At 42.7% G+C, this 22,233-nt stretch overlaps 1 protein-coding gene across 1 annotated transcript in view; it reads right to left on the bottom strand.

The window, feature by feature from the left end:
* The window catches only part of pgm2 (phosphoglucomutase 2), a 73,914-nt gene that overhangs the window by 6,053 nt on the left and 45,628 nt on the right, over window positions 1-22,233 (bottom strand). Inside the window, exons 12-13 of the mRNA XM_068036978.1 lie at window positions 8,509-8,698; window positions 7,738-7,871 (exon numbers count right to left, since the gene is read on the bottom strand). Coding sequence (XP_067893079.1) covers window positions 7,738-7,871; window positions 8,509-8,698 — 324 coding nt within the window. The remainder of the gene's footprint in view (window positions 1-7,737; window positions 7,872-8,508; window positions 8,699-22,233) is intronic.

Consider the following 22,233-nt stretch of genomic DNA (forward strand, 5'->3'; position numbering starts at 1 on the left):
CCAAAGTATGCACTTAGTTGGTCACCCATTTCTTTATTCCCCATAATAAATTCCCCTGTTTCTGACTGTAAGGGAACTACATTTGTCTTCACCAATCTTTTTCTCTTCACATACCTATAGAAACTTTTACAGCCAGTTTTTATGTTCCCCGCAAGCTTGCTCTCGTACTCTGTTTTCCCCTTCTTAATCAATCCCTTGGCCCTCCTTTGCTGAATTCTAAACTGCTCCCAGTCCTCAGGTCTGGTGAATTTATATGCCTCTTCCTTGGATCTAATGCTATCTCTAATTTCCCTTGTAAGCCATGGTTTGGCTACCTTTCCCATTTTACTTTTGCGCCAGACAGGAATAAACAATTGTTACAGTTCATCCATGCGCTCTTCAAATGTTTGCCATTGCCTATCCACCGTCATCCCTTTAAGTAACATTTCCCAATCCGTCATAGCCAACTTGCGCCTCATACCTTCGTAGTTTCCTTTACTAAGATTCAGGACCCTAGTCTCAGAACCAACTATGTCACTCTCCATCTTGATGAAGAATTCTATCATATTATGGAAACCCAAATACATGACATCTACTGGTTCCCATTTATCCACCATGCTTATTATATCTCTAAAGAGCTAGAATAAATTTGTCAAACACGATTTCCCTTTCATAAAACCATGCTGACTCCGCCTGATTATGTTATGATTTTCAAAATGTCCTTAATAATGGATTCCAGCATTTTCCCAATGACAAATGTTAGACTAACCGGCTTATAGTTTACTGCTTTCTGTCTCCCTCCTTTCTTAACAGAGGTGTTACATTTGTACTTTTCAAATCCACGGGACTTGCCAGAATCTACAAAAATTTTGGAAGATTATAACAAATGAATCCACTATCTCTGCAGTCAGTTATTTTCAGGCCCAAGGATGCAGACCATCAGGTCCAGGAAACCTGTCAGCCTTTAGTCCCATTAGTTTTCCTAATACTTTTTCCTTTTATGATCATGATTATTTTAAGTTCCTCCTTCCCATTCGCCTCTTGATTTTCTACTATTCTTGGGATGCTTTTTGTGTCTTCGACTGTGAAGACAGTTATAAAATACGCTCAAAGTATCTGCCATTTCCTTGTTTCCCATTTATAATTGCACAGTCTCATCCTCTAAAAGATCCAACACTTACTTTAGCTAATCTCTTCCTTTTTATGTACTTGTATAAGCTTTTACTCTGTTTTTTTTATATTTCTTACTAGTTTACTCTCATGCTCTAATTTCTCCCTCTTTATTATTTTCTTAGCCATCCTTTGCTGGTTTCTAAAATTTTCCCAATTTTCTGGTGTATCACTAATTTTTGCAGCATTGTGCACCTTTCCTTTCAATTTGAGCCCATTCTTAACTTCCTTAGTTAGCCACGAATGATGCATCCTTCTGGTAGAGTCTTTCTTTCGCACGGGAATATCTCTTTGTTGACAGTTATGAAATATCTCATTAAACGTCTGCCACCTTTTCTCTACTGTCTTACCTTTTAACCTATTTTCCCAGTCAACTTTAATTTACTCTGACTTCATAGCCTTGTAATTGCCTTTATTTAAGTTTAAGACACTAGTTTAAAATCCAAATTTCTCAGCGTCAAACTGAATACGAAATTCTATCATGTTATGATCACTCTTGCCTAGAACATCCTTTACTATGAGGTCATTAATTAATCCTGTCTCATTACATGTTTCCAGGTCTAAGAAGCTCCCTGGTTGGTTCCACAACATATTGTTCTAAGAAACTGTCCTGAATACACACTATGAAATCATCCTCCAGGGTACCTTCGCCAATTTGATTCAGCCAATCTACATGAAGATTAAAATTGCCCAAGATTATTGCATTCCCAGATCTTTCTGCTCCAGACTTTAAAATTGTACCATTTAGTTTATATTGTCTCTCATTCCTCCTATCAAAATATCACTTCACACTTCCCACCATTAAATTTCATTTGTCATGCGTCTGCCCATTTCACCAGTCTGTCTTTATTCCTCCTGAAGTCCGTTACTATCCTGCTCACTGTTTGCTACATTTTTCAGTTTTGTGTCATCTGCAAATTCTGAAATTCTGTCCAGTATAGCAAAGGCTAGGTCATTAATCCGTATCAAAAAAAGCAGTGATCCTAATATCAACCTTGGTGGAACAATACTGTATACTTCCCTCCTGTTTGAAAAACAACTGTTCACTATTATTCACTGCTTTCTGTTCCTTAGCCAAGTTTGTAGCCACACTACCACTGTCTTTTTAATTCCATGGGCTTTAATTTTGCTAACAAGTGTATTGTGTGATACTTTATCAAACACCTTTTTGAAAGTCCAAATACATATCAACCACACTGCAATTATAAACCCTCAATTACTTCAAAGAACTCAATCAAGTTTGTTGAACACCATTTGCCTTCAACAAATCCATGCTGATTTTCATTTATTAGCCCATACTTTTCCAAGTGCCAATTAATTCTGTCCTGGATTACTGTCTCTAAATGTTTCCCCACCATTGATGTTCGGCTGACTGGCCTGCAATACTGGGTTTATCTCGCTTCGCTTTTTTGAACAGGCATGCCAACTCTCTGGCACCACCCCCATATCGAAGGAAGATTGTAGCCAGACCTTCTACAAATTTCATCCTTACTTCACTCAGCGACCTAGGATGCATCCTACCCAGATCAGGTGACTTGTCTATTTTGAGCATTGCCAACCTTTTAAGTACACCGACTCTATTTATTTTTATCTTATCCAATTTCTCCACCACCTTGTCCATTATTGCTACATTGGCATTGAAGACTGGTGCAAAGTACTCATTCAGTACTGTCTCCACAAGATGATCTCCTTGGTCAATCAGGCCCACTCTTCCTTTGACTACTCTTTTACTGTTTATGCATTTATGAAAGACTTTTGGATTCCCTTTGATGTTAGCCACTAAGCTGTTCTCATCCACTCTCTTTACCTCTCATTCCCTGTTCTAGATCTCCACTATACTTTCTGTAAACAGCTTGGTTCTCTACTGTATTATTGACCTTACATTTGCCATAAGCATCCTTTTTCCATTTCATTTTAATCTCTAGATCTGTCGTCATCCAGGGACCAGCTTTGGATGCCCTTCCTTTCTCCCTCACGGGAATGTGTTGACTCAGTACCCAAACCATTTCCTTTTTGAAGGCCTCCCATGGTGTTGCCTACCAATTTCTGATTCCAATCCACCTGGCCTAAATCCCCTTTCAACTAACTGGAATTAACCTTCCTCCAGTTAAGTATCTTAGACTTGACTGTTTCTCGTCTTTTTCCATAACTATTCTAAACCTAATATGATCCCTGTTCCCAGATGCTTCCTCATCGAAACATGCTCCACTTGCCCCACTTCATTTCCCGAAACTAGATCCAACATTGCTTTCTTCCACATTGGACTGGAAACATACTGTTCAAAAAAGTTTCCTTGTATACATTTCGGGAATTCACCCCACCCCCCATCTTTGCCCTTTACACGGTCACTATTCTCATCTTTATTCAGGATAACGGAAGACCCCATTCTCATTACTCTGTATTTCTTTCATCCTTCTGTAATTTGCTCTTCTACCTCTTTTCTATTTGGTGGCCTACATTATAAACCCAGCAGACTAGCTCCTCCAGTGCTAGAATAGTTCCTTCGACCAATACTGCCACCCCCTCCGCCACCCATCCCCACATTTCCCCGCTTTTATTATTTCTCTATCTTTCCTGAATATCTTGTAGCCAGGAATATTAAGTTCCCAATCTTCCCCTTCTTCAAACCAGGTCTATATCATATTCCCACGTGGTGACTGTGCCTGCAGCTCACCAAAGCCATTTAGCACACTATGTGCATTTATGCACATGCACTCCAAACTCATCTTAGACTGCCTCACATTTTCCCTCATTTGATCCCTCCTATTTCTGAACTTCTCTTCACTAATGTTATTTGTCCCACAGTCCATTATTCATCGTGTTGCTCCTCTCTAACGTTTTATCCTGGTGCCCAACCTCTCATAAATTAGTTTAAACCCTCCCCAACAGCACTAGTTAACCTCCCCGCCAAGATATTGGTCCCAGGTCCAGCTTCAATAAGAATTTAAATTCCTCCCTCCTGCAGCGTTTCTCTAGCCATACATTCACTTGTCTTATTCAACTATTCCTGTACTCACCAGCAAGTGACACTGGCAGTAATCTAGAGATTACCACATGTGAGGTCTTGCTCCAACTTCCTCCCTAGATTTTGAAAGTCTTACTGCAGGACTTCAACACTTTTCCTTCAATGTCATTGGTTCCCACATGGATCCCACTTCTGGGTGTTCCTGCTCCTTCCTCAAAATGTTCTGCACCCTCCCAGTGACATCCTTTATCCTGGCACCAGGAAAGCGACACACATGTGGCAGTTGTAGAACCGCTCATTTATCCCACTGATTACTGAATCCCCTATGACCAGTGCATTTCTACACTTTGCTGCACCCCTCCCCATGCAGTCATTTGTCCCACACATTTGACACAAATGGAAACAAGGAGCTGAAGACAAACTGCTCAGGACAAATCAAGGAGACACTTTCCTTCCCCTCCCCCACAAAGTGCTAATCCCATCTACCAGAATGAGGAAGTGGGAAATCCAGATCTTCAAATTGAAAACACTTCCTTTTTATGATTCTTATAAAGTTGTTATTTTAAACACAATGATACTTACTATTGCCTGGGTAGAATCAATAAGTATTCCAACATGCAATGTAATTTTGAGAACTCTTTACAAAGTAGGGAATATTAAAGTAAACCTCAGTGTAGTTGATTTATTTGCTTCATCATCTGCCCTGAAACTACACTTAAATAACCAAATTTCAAAATAATTCAGAAACAGAACAAATTTGCATTCTGAAACCAAGAGTTAGCATAACAGAGCATTTTGTACAATGAGGCTCCAGCTAGCAGTCAGTCATTAAAGAAAACTGCAGTTTATACCAATGGTGCCTTTACCCATAAAGGCTGATCTCTTTGCAGCAGAATTCATTGAATCCTATGGAAAACTATTTCACTCAAAAATAGAAATTTAGAATTGGGGGCACAAGAAAAGAACAGTAGCTGTTCTCATGCAAGTATTTTTAGGTGAGCTTTTGTGTTCATCTAGACAATGACACTTTTTCCTTTCAGTCACCCAGATGTAGAGGAAGCTATATTATATTTCAACAATGTGCCTTAATCATAACTTCAGAAGAACATCAGTTATTATACCAAGGTGAGTTCTTATATTTTTCTCTACCAATCATCCTTCTGGTGTGTCGTGAAATAGCCAATTTAGCGCCAATTCATGAATTGCAGGCAGTAAGTGTGCTGTGGGCTTATTTCATTAATGAATTGGACAGATGCCCCAAACTATTTCATTTAGGGTCCGTACAGCAGACTTTCATCCAATCCCTGGACACAGTGTTCAAAGGGCACAGTGCTAAACCACTGCACAACAATATTCCTTTTATGCTACCTCAAGTGTTATTTAATGAGACAAAAGATCCCATTACTGTTCCTCTTTTATGATGGATTCAAATACAATTGACATTTAGGTAAATAGGAACAGGAGTAGGACATTTAGTCCTTCAAGCCAGTTCCACCATTCAATGAGATCATGGCTGATCTGTGACCTAACTCCATATACCCGCCTTTGCCCTGTATCCCTCAATTCCTTTGATAACAAAAATCTATCAATCTCAGATTTAGAACTACAATTGATCCAGCATCAATTGCCATTTGTGGAAGAGAGCTCCAAACTTCTATCGCGAAGAAGCGTTTCTTAATTTCACTCCCAAAAATTTTTAGACTATGACCCTCTTCCCAGACGTCCCAACCAGCAGGTTTAGAGAGAGAGAAACTATCTGTTCCCCATAATATCTTGTAAACTTAGATCAGATCACTCCTTAACCTTCTAAATTACAGAAAATATAACCATAGTTTGGATATTCTCTCCTCCTAATTTCACCCTTGAAGTCCAGGTATCATTCTAATAAATCTACACTGCAATCCCTCCAAAGCCAATATATCCTTCCTAAGGTGTGACAACCACAACTGCTTCCAATACTCCAGATATGCTCTATACATAGCTTTGTATAGCTGAAGCATGACTTCTACCCCTTGTATTCCACATCACTAGACATTAAGGTGAGCATTTCACTAGCCTTTTTGATTATATTTCTACCTGTTATAAACATTTTAATGATGTGTTTCTGGACCCCAAGTCTCTTTGGACCTCCACTGTTTCTAGCTTTCTGGGTCCAAGGTGGATGAGCTCACATTTACCAACACTGAAATCCATTTGCCACAGTCTCATCCATTTACTTAATCTATCAATGTCTCTTTGTAATTTTATGTTTGTGTTTACACTGCTTACACCACCACCCATCTTTATGTCATCAAAAAATTTGGATTTGTGGCTTTCTATTCCATCATTTAAATTGTTAATAAATAAGGTGAATAGTTGAGGCCCCAACACCTTGCCATGCGGGATACCACTAATCACATCCTGCCAATTGGAGTACCTGCCCATTATCCCTACTCTCTGATTCCTGCTGCTCAGCCAATTTCCTAACCAGGTCAATAACTTCAATAACTTGTCACTGAAAAAAAATCAAAGCTGACACTCCAGTGCAGTACTGAGAGAGTGCTGCACTGTTGGAAATGCCATCTTTCGGATGAGATGTTAAACCTGTCTGCTTGCTAAACGGACGTAAAAGATCCCATGGCACTATTTCGAAGACGACAGAGAGTTATCCCAGGTATCCTAGCCAAGACTTATCCCTCAATCAACATCATAAGAATAGATTATCTAGTCATCATCATATTGCTGTTTGTAAGAGTTTGCTGTGTGCAAACTGGCTGCCACGTTTCCGATATTACAATAATGACTACACTTCAAAATTACTTCATGTCTATAAGGTGTTTTGGAACATCCTGAGGTTGTGAAAGGTGCTGCAGTAATGCAGCATGAGGGAGTCAGTTAGCTGGGTGTCTCAGTTAGCCAGATTTTCAAAAAAACAGGAGCAGGGCTTTGATTCAGAGAGAGGAGCATGGCATAGTGGAGATTAACAGATACAGGCTTGTCAAATGTTGGTGGGGACCTTTCCAACAGTCCCAGGTTGTGCTAATCAACAAAGACTTGCAACCATCATGCACAGGAGAAAAAAAATAGGACCCCACAGCCCAAGAACAAAGGCTTAAATAAGAGTAGGAAGAAGCTACCAGATGATTATATGAACTGTTTAGCTTCCCTGGGATGATTGCTTAATAATTTTTGGTCAAATATAATTTACCAAAAATCTCTTCACAACCACTAGATCCTTCTGAACTATTGAAAATTTACAAAATCAGTACATGTAAAGCTTAAAGTCTTGTAGGGAGGTTAAATTTACTTCATCGATTTCTTAAAAGTTAATCAATAAGAAAATAAATGCAGGCTTCCCCAAAAGCCTAGTGGATAAAGACAGCTCAATCATTCAATACTTGCGTACAAAAAAAATGGAAAATGCCAGAAATAGACATCAAGTTAACATTTGACAAGGTTAGTGTTTCAGAAGTAGACGCCGACAGATTTACAGTGTACTTTCAGCAATTTGTGTCTGGCTTTTCCTTTCTCCAGATTTCCAGAATTTGCAGTTTCCAATTTTTTGAATATTTCTGGCAATCCAATTCTGAAATTAGCTAAATCAAATAATATTGCTATTTTAGAAGTTTCAACTAAAATGTTACCTATTTCCAGGTGGTGCACATAATTCTGCATAATATTTAATTTTAGGCTCTGTCCCACTAGTTCTCATGGTAGCTACACATCCATTCTTGAATGTGAAGGTGATCATTTGGCTGCTTTTACTGGTTGGAAGCACCTAAAATATGGAGAGGAAAACAGTTACCAAAATTCTTCTGATTTGTTAGTCCTTAGACCAAACAGAAAACTGCAGATTACAAATAATTTTATTTTACATGCTTAAATACACACACTTCGAGACTGCAGCTTTCAAACCAAGCTCTTTGGACCTAATGGGCCTTTTCAGTTCATGTGATTTCCGTCATGATGATGTTTAATCTTTCATACTGTTGACTTACTAGAATGTTATTTCTGCTGTATATTAATAACAATATTTTCTGCAATATTACCATTTTCCTTTGGCAGCTGATACTGTCTTATGAAAGTTAAAGCAGGGTTGCCAAGGTGGGTATCAATATTGACAGGTAGACATCTGAAAACTTCTGGTCTATACAACATTACTGAATTAAATATAAACATCACTAGTGTGTAAGTCACCTTTACAAGTTGTCCAAAAGCATCAGAACCTATTAAAAAGGTTCGGTTGTTCTGCTGATTAAAGATTACTGCCGAAGCAATTTGCCTAAAAAAGTAAGAACCATGAATTGTTCATAAGCATATGAAATTTAGCACTGTTGCATTTTTTAAAGTATCATTGGTGCCCTCTGCTGGTATATTTTAAAACAGTTGGAAGTGAATTAAGCAACTTCACTTACAGCCTTTTTATCTGGTTGGCTGCTATCGTATCCAGTGGTTAAATCTCGAATGTCAGAAATTTCAAACTTTCCACAGGTTTTTGGGTATTGGCTTGTTTCGTTATAATTTCGTAAATTCTGGAATAATCTATCAATTGTCTCAGGATTATGGCAGATGAAGTATGAAGCTTTAGAGAGATGATAACCATATCTGGCCAAACAAAAGATAGCAAGACAATTAAAAACTTGTTATATAAATAGCAACACTTTTATTGCACATAAACAAGGTAAATACAGTGTCAAATTACTCCCACAGTAACTTGAAATGCAGCAGTGCATGTTCCTAAACATGTACAAAATAGACTGTACTTGTGTCTGGACCTTGAATACTCACTCGTGCCTGCAGTATTCATGATTTTTGCAACTTAGCACCATGTAATCCCATATGTCACCATCATGCATCATTTAACATGTCTAAATTTCAGATAGATTACATAATTATTTGAACCAATACTTAGAATAATTACTTTGAAGAATTTCCATTTTCAACTATATAGTGTCGCACCCTAGTCAGCACAATAAACATTTCATTTACAAAACAAAACTTCCCTGATTTTTACTGAACATGGAACCAATTAAAATCACCCTGTAAAATGTACATTATATACAAGTTGGAAAACCTATCAGCAACAGTGTTTTGATTGGTATTTTCCCACCTTCTGCACTCGTTCACATTATAATTGTATCCATGAGTGACCATTTGTGGCCCAAAGGTAACAGATATAGGTAACATGTTCTCTCACTTATTTAGATAATAATGCATAACCACCTACTTAGGCATGGAAATCGTAACACCCCATCCTTGATAGCTAATTGGATTCAAATATCAGCAGATAGATTCCCATTGTTGCCATATGCAGCTACTATTTCATCTCTCTTTACAGCTTCACAAGAATATATTCAAGTCTGATTGAACAGCATTCAAAGTTTGAAAATTTATTTTACCTCCTGAACACAGATTACTCCACATACAAATCAAAAACGACATGTAAAAACAGCATAAAAATTTCAGTCAGAAAACATTGATATGGTTGAATCAAAAAGCATACAATGCCCAGGAAATGTACTGTACAAATTTAATTTCCAATACTGGCACAACATTCCAAAATGAGGTGCTAGCCTTTGGCTTAGTGGTAACATCCTTGCCTTTGAGTCATAACATGCAGGGTTTGAACCCTGCTCTGGGATGTCCTGGTGAATGGAGACCAGAGCTCTGGTTCTGAATTCTGGGTTGACATCCAGCAAGTCATTCAAATACTCTCTTGGATTGTGAGATCCCATATAACCCTCTTGCCATATTGGAATAATGACCCTATCCACTAGCATAAAATGGCTACAGATGTGGAAGGAGTGTTCACATTGTGACCCGTCAAGACTGTTAATCAGCCTGCAAATCCTTCCTACTTACACTGTTGTCCAAGGGACGAGTGCAAAGATACGAAATCATCCCAGAAAAAGAGAATCATCCTTGCTGAAGATTAACTTGAACACTTGTACATAAATTTCTCCGTTCCAAAGATATCCAAGGATGAATTCTAAAAACTGTACGTAATGCATCTATGGATCTGTATGGTGCAGGAGTAATGCAACCATATGCATATATACATAAATACATACAATCAAATGCCTGTGGTTAGGATACTATATAGAGGCTCTTGTGGTTCCCAGTGGACCCTGCAAGCTTGGTTTACTTTACAGGCCAATTCTGGTGTATCCCCAGGCCTCTATTATCATGGCCCAACTGAAACATGAGCTGAGAAACATTCTGAACGATATTATAATATACGGACAGAGAATAAGAAAAGGCCATTCAGCCGATCAAGAATACTGCACAGTCCACTATATTCAATCAAGGACTTTACTATATTATCACTTGTACACCCCCATCCCACACCCACCCCCCATTTCAGGAAGCATTAATTTCTTTCCTCCAAAATCATAAAGCAGCATTAACTATCTATATAACCCTTAATTCCACTTTATAAATGTAATTTGATCACATTCCTCTTTAAAAGTGTCAAATGACTCCCAACCAACAATGTTCTCTGGGAGTTTATTCCACCTGTCCACCAACCTGCGAAAAACATTTTTTCCCCAATTTTAATCTTGCTCATGGCTTGTGAACTTTGCACTTGCATCCTCTGGTCCTATGCTCCTTGCCCAAGTAAAACAGTTTTTTACTTGAACATTAACTCAACTTTATTATTTTGCAACAAAAACAAGAAATGCTGGATTCACTCAGCAGGTCTGGCAGCATCTGTGGAAAGAGAAGCAGAGTTAACGTTTCGGGTCAGTGACCCTTCTTCGGAAGAAGGGTCACTGACCCGAAACGTTAACTCTGCTTCTCTTTCCACAGATGCTGCCAGACCTGCTGAGTGAATCCAGCATTTCTTGTTTTTGTTTCAGATTTCCAGCATCCGCAGTATTTTGCTTTTATTATTTTGCATCTCGTCTTCCTTCAACTTTCTTTTCTCCAACAAAAGTAAGTATCCTGTATTTGAGATATTACACCAAGAACCCAAATGCCTGTTCCAGTTGTTCAAGTGGTCTTCAAAGATCTCAAGGTACTGTTCGAAGATCTGGGGGATGAAACTGGTCTACGGCAACAACACACAACAGGTTGGTAGTGAATCAGCAGCTGATTTTTCACTGAGCCTGTTTTTATTTTCTATTAATTTGAAAATTATTGCCAAGATTTTCGAATTTCAGACCAAGTAAAAATGACAATGACTCAGTAACAAGTCTCCAAAAAGAGTTTGAACTATTGTTCTGTGAACCTCAATGGAAAGATTAGCAGCAATAGAAAAAATCAGCTGCCGACTCACTACGAGCCCGTTTTGTGCCGCTCGCATAGACCAATTTCAACCCACAGAAGTACTACAAGCTAGTGCAACTATTCATTAATTTCATTGCTATTTGTGGAACCATATAGGGTGCAAAACGGCTGTGGCACTGCCTTGCACATCAACACTACACTGCAAAAGGAATTAAGTGAACACGAAACGTTGAGACATATAAATTGTTATAGAAATGTATGTCTTCAGTTTTATCGGTTCTCTCACAATCCTTATACAGTGTTACGACCACAGTGGGAGGAGTGTACTGTCCTTTCTAGTTCCACTCCTACACAGGTCACAACATATATTTACATATTTACCCAGTTACCGATATGGTCAATTATATATTCTACTCTTTATCTCAGAATAAAATACACCAACCAGGTTTCTTTAATAAACAACATCATATCAAAAAGTCATATCCACTAACGAAGCAAAACATTAACACACAGATTGAAATATGAAAGTTCCCTTTTTAAATTCCACTCCCCACAAACACATAGAATAACCCAGAAATTCTCTCTACAGAAGTGTGTTACAAAAAAAGTCTAAAAAAAATATACTCTGGCCAAAGGCTTGCTAATTCTTGAAGAGAAAAAAAATATGGAAGGAAGTCAGTTGTCCCTTTTGGTCTGGCATCTGGATATACGGAGATGGATCACTGGGATCTTTTCTAAAGCAGTTCTTTTCAGGCTGCGTTGAGAATTAATCTGGCAGGTTTTTTCCAGCTTCTCGGGAGAGATGCAGCGCCAAGGATTTTAGCTCTCCTACACTGGATCTTTGCGGGGTTTCTTCAAAGAGGTAGAGAAAGGGGCGAGCTGGGTGGTTTCTTTTCCCTTGGCAGGCAAAATACCAACTGTCTTCAAAACAGTTCACACCCCAACTGACTTGAAAACAATATTCAAATCCCAAACAGAAAGTCAACCTCCTGACCTCCATAAACCTGGACATGTGTCTTCTCTAAACATCTTCCCCAGGTCACCAACGTTTCTGTTGTTTATTGAACTTAAAAAACACATGATTTTCAGCATAGGTTGTCTTCAAACAACATCTCAAGTGTCCTTTTAGTTAAATTGGTTCAAAAACATCCATGGAATCTTTCCAGTTTTAGCACAAGTCCTCAAAAAAATAAAATATTAAAAAAATGGAAGCACATTCGCAACAGGATACATATCCATTTAGTTTTACATGGGACTTGGCAGTGCTAGCGAAAGCACTAAAGACACTTTTCAGGATGTGCCTTTGTTTGGGAAGTCCCAAAGGTGACTCGACATGGCTGACCTGGGTGTGTTATCCTTATCACTCATGTTTTGGTCTCTGGCACCAATTGGTGCCAGTATGTCCCCAGAGCAGCTCAGTGCCAACATATTCTCTCCAGGGACAAGTTTTCAGCACTGCCTGCCAGTGTTCAGCAACACCTGGATGTAGATGGATACATTGTGATGTGTAGCTCTTGAATTATACATTATTTCTGTTCTGCTATTACTGCTTTTGATTTTGCATTCTATAACAGAACATATGATTCATAAATATTTATGAATGCATTTGGAGAACCAATGTGGTAATCAAGATAGTCATGATTTAGCACATTTTATTTTCTGATAATGTCCATCAAAACCACATTATATGCTATTAAAGCCTGGCCCGGCTGAGCACGCATTCATTTTCTTTTGTTATGACCAGGTGAGAAAGGTGTCCAGGGGTTTCTTTCAGCCTTCACCTGGTCTGATTGTAACAGGGTTTGATTTTAAACACACCGAGTTTTGAGCTCCCCCTTGATGAATCTTTGTTCACCACTTTCCAATTATGAGGCAAAGAAATGAGCACACCAGGTTTTCTTAGATTTAAAGTGAAATTTATTAAAACTTAAACTTTAATTCGGTTAATGCCTACAGATACACGCTGCGCCCCAGACTAGCTTGCATACGCGATACGCACATGCAAACAGAGCTAGAAAAAAGAAGAAAAATAAAGTGGAGATTTGAGGCAATATCAGAAGAGTTCCTTGTTACTGTACTTCGAGCTCACTGTAGTCCCTTTGTAGGTAATTCTTGCTTTTCTTTGGGGCTCAGTATTCTTCCTAAATCTTGTTCACTGTCGGAGACTTTTCTCTCTTGGAGTTCATGTGTCTTCAATGGGCCATCAGTTCTGTGAGAATGAGATGGGAGCAGACAGGAGAGAGATGTTCTCAGTCCAGGAGCAAAGAGCTTTCTTAGTTCAAATTCTCTGTGGCAAGTTCAAAATTTAAAAAACTCCAACAGCCAGTTAGTCATGTGACTAAATTGATCTGACCACGTCTGTTTGTGTATTCGGCCATCTTAGCAGTTAACCTGGAATGCTAGCCTCTCCACCTTCAACATCTAGTAATCAAAAGTCCATTGTGGATTAAATTGGAGCAGGGAGTGGCCCCCTTGTCCTCTCCGAGCACTGTCTGTTACTATGCAAATGTCTTTCCAGTCAGGGGCTTGGCAACCCCTTGTAATAGGCCTTCTGTTCTTGCCAGCAACAATTTTAAAATTTAATGTCCACGTGGCGAAATATCTGTGCCTCATTCTTGACAGGTGGGGGCCTGTATGAGACTTTTGATGAAAGCAATATATGGCATGGATCAATAAACACCCAAATAGACTGCAGCCCAACAGTAAGTATACATTACAAATGACTCAGGCTTCTTCACGTTCTGCTTTTTGTTTTGTTTTTAATGGATCTCTTTGAATTGGGTATCTACAGTTTGCGTACTTAGTCAACAGTTCTCACCAGAGAACCTGAACATAGCTTGTCCAAGAGATCACTGATGAGCAGCTAATAGTGTCTACGTTTTATTTGATGGTTTCATTTATGTGTGTCTCGAAAAGAACAATGGCCAGAATTTTCCAATTCCCCTCCACCCCCACAGGAGCGGACTGTTAGCGGGAAGGGGAGGGGTCGTAAAATTGAGTAGGAGGCAGGGGGGCTGCCGTTCCTGACTCCTTCCCGCCCCAGGGGTCGAGTGACCATTTAACTGCCACTTAAGTGCCTCCACCCACAGCCACTGGTATTTTGCCAGCGACAGGCGGGTGGCTCAGCCCCTCCAGGAACCTTGCGGGCTGGAGGATGGGGTCCTCCTGATCAGCCACTCTGCACCCCACGGAGGACTCCTCCCACCTCACAGCATAAATACCCCCACTGCACAAGACTACCCCCCTCACCCCCTCCAATCGATCTCCCCTTGCCTTGCCGGGGCCCAGCCAATTGTCCCGGTGAGGACCTGGAGACTTGCCTTTTTATCTGGGCAGACATCCATTATTCTGTTGTGGCTGGGTGCAGTCCCAGCAGTGGCCACCATTCCAGTGGCGCTGCTGGGACTGAGGGCTGCCGGCTCGCTGTTTGGCCGTCAGCTCCATTAGGCGGGACTTCTTGTCTCAGAGGAACGGAAGTCCTGCCCGAGGCCAATTAAGGGCCTGGGGAGGGTAAAATCCTGGTGTGGCTCCCCAGGCCCAGCAGAGGTAAGCTCGCCCCCGGCCTTCTGGCTGGTGGGTGGGAACCTGCACCCAATGTAAAATTCCAGTCAATGTTTCAATTCTAATCTGTTATGGAGATTTGCTGGTCGCCGTCATTGCTAAAATATCCAGTAAAAACAGTAAAAAGAAAGCAGACCAGCCAATTGTAAACAGAATACACTTTAAGAAGCATGAATAATCTAAATTAATCTACTCCCAAGGAGAAGTCGAAGGCTATTTAGTCCAAAGATTCTTCAATAAAAAATCCAACTCAAGCAGTACAGGGCAAAACCTTTTTACCTGGTTAAAAAAAAAAGACACAAATGGCATTATGGTACAGAACCTTCGTCTTTTTACTGAAATGCTAGGCCCCCACCTGCCAAGAATAAGGCACATTAATTTTGTCAAGAAACTGTTACTGGAGCAAAGAAAGGACTTGTTAAACAGATCAGCCATGGCTGGAAAAGACATTTGCATATTAACAGACGGTGATAGGAAGGACAAAGGACCATTCCCTGACACATCCCAACCCACAGCGGACCTTGATCACCAGGTATTGTGTGTAAGAGGAGCATTCCAGAGACTGCTAAGGTGATACAATCCAAGACGTGGTCAGACCAGTTAGTCACATGACTAACCAGCTGGGCAACCTAGGTTTTTCTGAATTGTACAAATAGTTTGAACTCAGTGTCTCTTTGCTCCTGGACTGCAAAGACCTCTCCTGTCTGCTCCCATCTGTCTCTCTCACAAGCCTCTGAATCCACTGAAGACACATGAACCCCCAGAAAAATCTCCTACAGCAAAAAAGGTTCAAGAAGAATACTGGGCCCCAATGAAAAGCAAGAACTACCTACAATCAAGGACTCTGTAGTGAGCTCCAAGAACCGTAACAAAAACTCTTCAGATATTGCCTCAAACTTTTCACTTTATTTATTTATTCTGTTCTTTTCTGTCTCCATTTGCATGTGTGTATCGCATAGGCATGCTAGCGTGGGCGCATCGTGTACCCATAGGTGTTAACCGAATTAGAGTTTAAGTTTAAGAAATTTCAACTTTTCTTCTTTAAACCTAAGAAAACCTGTTTGTGCTGGTTTCTTTGCATTATAACTGGAAAGCGGTGAACAAAGATTCACCATGGGGGAGCTAAAAACACGGTGTGTTTAAAAATTAAACCCTGTTACGGTAAGAACAGGTGAAAGCTGAGAGGGAACCCTAGACAACTTTCTCACCTGGTCGTAACATTACAAAGTGTGAGCAAATGACCGACTACAATGTCACAACGTCATTTTTATTGTGCATTTCAAGTAAATAGTTTCACCAGGGCAAAAGCAGGTTCTCAGGTATGTTAAAAATGTAACTTAAGAACAAACATCATTCATCTCTAAGTGATTATTAAAATGGTGTGAAAACACTCCATAGATGAGCAGGAAATTCTTGAATAGGAACTTCACCAGTAACTGGGATTCATTTAGACTACATTTGGAGTGAGAGGGTTCTTCTTTTTCTTTTGGGCCTCCTTATCTCGAGAGACAATGGATACGCGCCTGGAGGTGGTCAGTGGTTTGTGAAGCAGCGCCTGGAGTGGCTATAAAGGCCAATTCTGGAGTGACAGGCTCTTCCACAGGTGCTGCAGAGAAATTTGTTTGTTGGGGCTGTTGCACAGTTGGCTCTCCCCTTTCGCCTCTGTCTTTTTTCCTGCCAACTACTAAGTCTCTTCGACTCGCCACAATTTAGCCCTGTCTTTATGGCTGCCCGCCAGCTCTGGCGAATGCTGGCAACTGACTCCCACGACTTGTGATCAATGTCACACGATTTCATGTCGCGTTTGCAGACGTCTTTATAACGGAGACATGGACGGCCGGTGGGTCTGATACCAGTGGCGAGCTCGCTGTACAATGTGTCTTTGGGGATCCTGCCATCTTCCATGCGGCTCACATGGCCAAGCCATCTCAAGCGCCGCTGACTCAGTAGTGTGTATAAGCTGGGGGTGTTGGCCGCTTCAAGGACTTCTGTGTTGGAGATATAGTCCTGCCACCTGATGCCAAGTATTCTCCGAAGGCAGCGAAGATGGAATGAATTGAGACGTCGCTCTTGGCTGGCATACGTTGTCCAGGCCTCGCTGCCGTAGAGCAAGGTACTGAGGACACAGGCCTGATACACTCGGACTTTTGTGTTCCGTGTCAGTGCGCCATTTTCCCACACTCTCTTGGCCAGTCTGGACATAGCAGTGGAAGCCTTACCCATGCGCTTGTTGATTTCTGCATCTAGAGACAGGTTACTGGTGATAGTTGAGCCTAGGTAGGTGAACTCTTGAACCACTTCCAGAGCGTGGTCGCCAATATTGATGGATGGAGCATTTCTGACATCCTGCCCCATGATGTTCGTTTTCTTGAGGCTGATGGTTAGGCCAAATTCATTGCAGGCAGACGCAAACCTGTCGATGAGACTCTGCAGGCATTCTTCAGTGTGAGATGTTAAAGCAGCATCGTCAGCAAAGAGGAGTTCTCTGATGAGGACTTTCCGTACTTTGGACTTCGCTCTTAGACGGGCAAGGTTGAACAACCTGCCCCCTGATCTTGTGTGGAGGAAAATTCCTTCTTCAGAGGATTTGAACGCATGTGAAAGCAGCAGGGAGAAGAAAATCCCAAAAAGTGTGGGTGCGAGAACACAGCCCTGTTTCACACCACTCAGGATAGGAAAGGGCTCTGATGAGGAGCCACCATGTTGAATTGTGCCTTTCATATTGTCATGGAATGAGGTGATGATACTGAGTAGCTTTGGTGGACATCCGATCTTTTCTAGTAGTCTGAAGAGGCCAAGTCTGCTGACGAGGTCAAAGGCTTTGGTGAGATCAATGAAAGCAATGTAGAGGGGCATCTGTTGTTCACGGCATTTCTCCTGTATCTGACGAAGGGAGAACAGCATGTCAATAGTCGATCTCTCTGCACGAAAGCCACACTGTGCCTCAGGGTAGACGCGCTCGGCCAGCTTCTGGAGCCTGTTCAGAGCGACTCGAGCAAAGACTTTCCCCACTATGCTGAGCAGGGAGATTCCACGGTAGTTGTTGCAGTCACCGCGGTCACCTTTGTTTTTATAGAGGGTGATGATGTTGGCATCGCGCATGTCCTGGGGTACTGCTCCCTCGTCCCAGCACAGGCATAGCAGTTCATGTAGTGCTGAGAGTATAGCAGGCTTGGCACTCTTGATTATTTCAGGGGTAATGCTGTCCTTCCCAGGGGCTTTTCCGCTGGCTAGGGAATCAATGGCATCACTGAGTTCCGATTTGGTTGGCTGTATGTCCAGCTCATCCATGACTGGTAGAGGCTGGGCTGCATTGAGGGCAGTCTCAGTGACAGCATTCTCCCTGGAGTACAGTTCTAGGTAGTGCTCAACCCAGCGGTCCATCTGTTTGCGTTGGTCAGTGATTATGTCCCCCGATTTAGATTTGAGGGGGGTGATCTTCTTGATGGTTGGCCCAAGAGCTCTCTTCATGCCATCATACATTCCTCTGATGTTTCTGGTGTCTGAGGCCAGCTGAATATGGCTGCATAGGTGTTGCCAGTAGTCGTTTGCGCAACGCCTAGCTGTTCTTTGTGCAGTACTTCTGGCTGCTTTAAGTGCTGCGGATGTTAAATCGCTGGGGGCTTTCTTGTAGTTCAAAAGTGCAATGCGCTTAGCGGCTATGACAGGTTCCAGCTCTTCATTATGAGATTGAAACCAGTCTGCATTTCTCTTCGCACTTTTGCCGTAGGTGGTCAAAGCTGACTCATAGATGGCATCTCTGATGTGGGCCCACTTGGTCTCAGCATCCCCTGTGGGAGTGTTTTGAAGGGCTGTTACAAGTGAATTTAGAAATTTTTGTAACAGCTGTGGGTGAGAAATTCTGCTCGTGTTGATGCGCGGGTGGCCCTTCTGCTTGGAATGATGCAACTTCTTTGGTCTGAGTCTAACCTTGCTGCACACCAGGGAGTGGTCGGTGTCGCAGTCCGCACTGTGGAAGCTGCGTGTGATTTGAACACTGTTTAAGGCGGCTCGCCCTGTGACAATGAGGTCTAGCTGGTGCCAACGACGTGATCTTGGGTGCCTCCATGAAACCTGGTGACAGGGTTTAGTGTGAAAGAACGAGTTGGTGATGCAGAGGTTATGATAGGTACACAACTCAAGCAGTCTCTGCCCGTTCTCATTCATCCTTCCAACGCCATAGCGCCCAAGGCAGGAGGGCCATGAGTCATGGTCGGCCCCAACCCTGGCATTAAAGTCCCCCAGCAGGAATAGGTGTTCGGTGTTGGGGATGCTGCTAATGATGTTATGGAGTTGTTCATAGAACTGGTCTTTAGCTTCAGGTGCGGAGCAGTGTTGGAGCATAGATGCTGAGTAGGTGTACTGGACCAGAGGTGGTGAGCAGTCGGATGGACAGTATGCGTTCCGAGCCATTTGAGGGAGGCTCTATCATGCTGAGCAAGGAGTTTCTGATGGCGAAGCCCACTCCATGCTGTCTTGGTTCTTCAGGATCCCTGCCCTGCCAGAAGAAGGTGTAGTCTTGCTCTGCTAGAGCGCCACTCGCGGGGAGGCGAGTCTCCTGAAGTGCTGCAATGTCCACATTGAATCTACTGAGCTCGTTGTTAATGATGGCGGTCTTCCGAGAATCGTTGATTTGTGTAAGGTCTTCCGACAGGCCAGGACACATAGTTCTGACGTTCCAGCTTGCAAAGCGAAGGGCTGGTACCTTCTTTCCTTTTTTCATGTTGTTTGGTGCGGTGTATCAGTCCACCTTTCGGGCAATGACCCTGAGCTCCAAGCACCCATTGAAGCAGGCAGACTGTGGTGGGACAGAACCTTATTGACCGGGGGCTGCCCGGTTTGAGGCGGGCGGTAGCTGTCCAGTGAGGTGCAATGACCTCTCCCACCGACAAAGGCAACCCGTGGCGCCCAGTTTCTACGCCAATTTATCTGGACTTATAACCCGTAACTGCTGCCTTCCGTGTTGTTTTAGTCGCTGTGAGGCAACTATGGAGTGACCTCTCCATGGCGCATGCCTGGGCAAATTTATGGAGGTTGAGAGTTGCCCAGTCGTCAAAACCCCCCTCTCGGCCTTTCTGGTGGGGTCCAAAGGAGTGCAGGACACGACGTTTGGCACCAGTATGGCTGCAGGAACTGCCGGAAACATGCCAAAGGTGACACATGACCGCCTACGGGGTTCCGCTCCGGATTTTCTGTTAGGGTTTACTCCCTTAGCCTTGGTCTCTCCCGAGACGCCCACAAGGCAGTGGGGTTGTTGGGGCCCCTACACAGGTGTAGGATGGTGCCGGTGGGAGGAGGGGATGCAAGGGGGAGGGGTAGAGGGAGGGGGTGGGGGGGGGGGGGTGCAGGGGAAGGGGGTGCGGGGTGAAGATGGTGCGAGGGGGGGGCGGGCTGGGACGGGGTTGTGAGGGGGTGAGCTGAGAGGGTGGAGCAGGGAAGGGGACGGGGGTGGGGGGGGGTGGAAGGGGGGTAAAGGGGGGGGGGGAGGGGGGATGGAATCTGGTGCAGGTAATAAGCCATTTCCTCAGTGCCCACCATCGACGTCCGGAAAGCTCATCCACGTCCTTCGGGAGGTGAAGCATCATTTGGCAGACTTAGAGGTGATTACATTTGCTAAGGGTTTTTTTTTTTAAAGTCCTGTGAAAAGGTGCCCCGAACACCCAAAACATCCACGAACGGCCCCCCCGGCCGCAACTTCAAAGCGCCCGCGGGAGATGGCTTGGAGAGCATCTGCAGCGCACTGTCGGCAATGCTGCATGCCTTTATTTAAACCAGTGAGAGGGTTAATGCCTCTATAATTGTATATGGTTCTGCTGAGCAACATAAGTTACTTTCAGATAAGATTAAATGCTAATGCAAAAGCTATTAAGAATACAACTGGAACTTTAAAAACCCTGTCATTTAAGAGACAGCAGTCAGAGTCAAAAGTGGAGAATGTTTTACATGCAGAATATGAGTTGGGGAGAAGTAGTACTATTAGTAAGGGATGTCAAATGTAGAAAGGATCCAGGCTGACACAATTCGGGTAATTCATTAGGACAGTAAGAAATAACTGATCACCAACTTGCAGCTCGAAATGCATAAACAGCCAGCTGTTTAGTACGCTACAGGGAACACCCATATAATATTGATGGAAAAATTCAATATCAATGATAAAGTGGGCAAGTAAAGGCACATAAAAAGGAGGGAGGAAACATTATCATGTAGGGTAGTAAGTCACTGTGTTACAAAATCGAGTAATAGGGTACTGAAGGACAGTAGCATTGTGGTAGTGGTAATGTTTCTTTCTTTTTTCTTTTGGGCCTCCTTATCTCGAGAGACAATGGATACGCGCCTGGAGGTGGTCAGTGGTTTGTGAAGCAGCGCCTGGAGTGGCTATAAAGGCCAATTCTGGAGTGACAGGCTCTTCCACAGGTGCTGCAGAGAAATTTGTTTGTTGGGGCTGTTGCACAGTTGGCTCTCCCCTTTCGCCTCTGTCTTTTTTCCTGCCAACTACTAAGTCTCTTCGACTCGCCACAATTTAGCCCTGTCTTTATGGCTGCCCGCCAGCTCTGGCGAATGCTGGCAACTGACTCCCACGACTTGTGATCAATGTCACACGATTTCATGTCGCGTTTGCAGACGTCTTTATAACGGAGACATGGACGGCCGGTGGGTCTGATACCAGTGGCGAGCTCGCTGTACAATGTGTCTTTGGGGATCCTGCCATCTTCCATGCGGCTCACATGGCCAAGCCATCTCAAGCGCCGCTGACTCAGTAGTGTGTATAAGCTGGGGGTGTTGGCCGCTTCAAGGACTTCTGTGTTGGAGATATAGTCCTGCCACCTGATGCCAAGTATTCTCCGAAGGCAGCGAAGATGGAATGAATTGAGACGTCGCTCTTGGCTGGCATACGTTGTGGTAATGTTACTGGAAGACTAATCCAGATGCCTAGACTAAAGCTTTGGAGACAGGAACTCAAATCCCACCACATCAGCAGGGGAAATTTAAATTCAATTAATAAATTCTGGAATTAAAAAGCACATGGGATCCAGGTAGCAAGCTGGATACAAAATTGTGTCAGTGAAAGGAAACAAAGGGTAACTGTTGACGGGTGTTTTTACGACTGGAGGACTGTTTCCACTGGCGTTCCACAGGGCTCAGTACTGGGCCCCCTGCTTTTTGTGCTATATATTAAGGATTTAGACATGAATGTAGGGGGCATGATCAAGAAGTTTGCAGGCGACACAAAGATTGACTGTTTGGTAGACAGTGAGGAGAATAGCTGTAGACTGCAGGAAGATATCGATGGACTGGTCAATGAGCAGTAAAGTGGCAAATGGAATTCAACCTGGAGAAGTGTGAGGTGA

Source organism: Heterodontus francisci, chromosome 1 (assembly GCF_036365525.1).
Source record: "Heterodontus francisci isolate sHetFra1 chromosome 1, sHetFra1.hap1, whole genome shotgun sequence".
NCBI lineage: Eukaryota > Metazoa > Chordata > Chondrichthyes > Heterodontiformes > Heterodontidae > Heterodontus > Heterodontus francisci.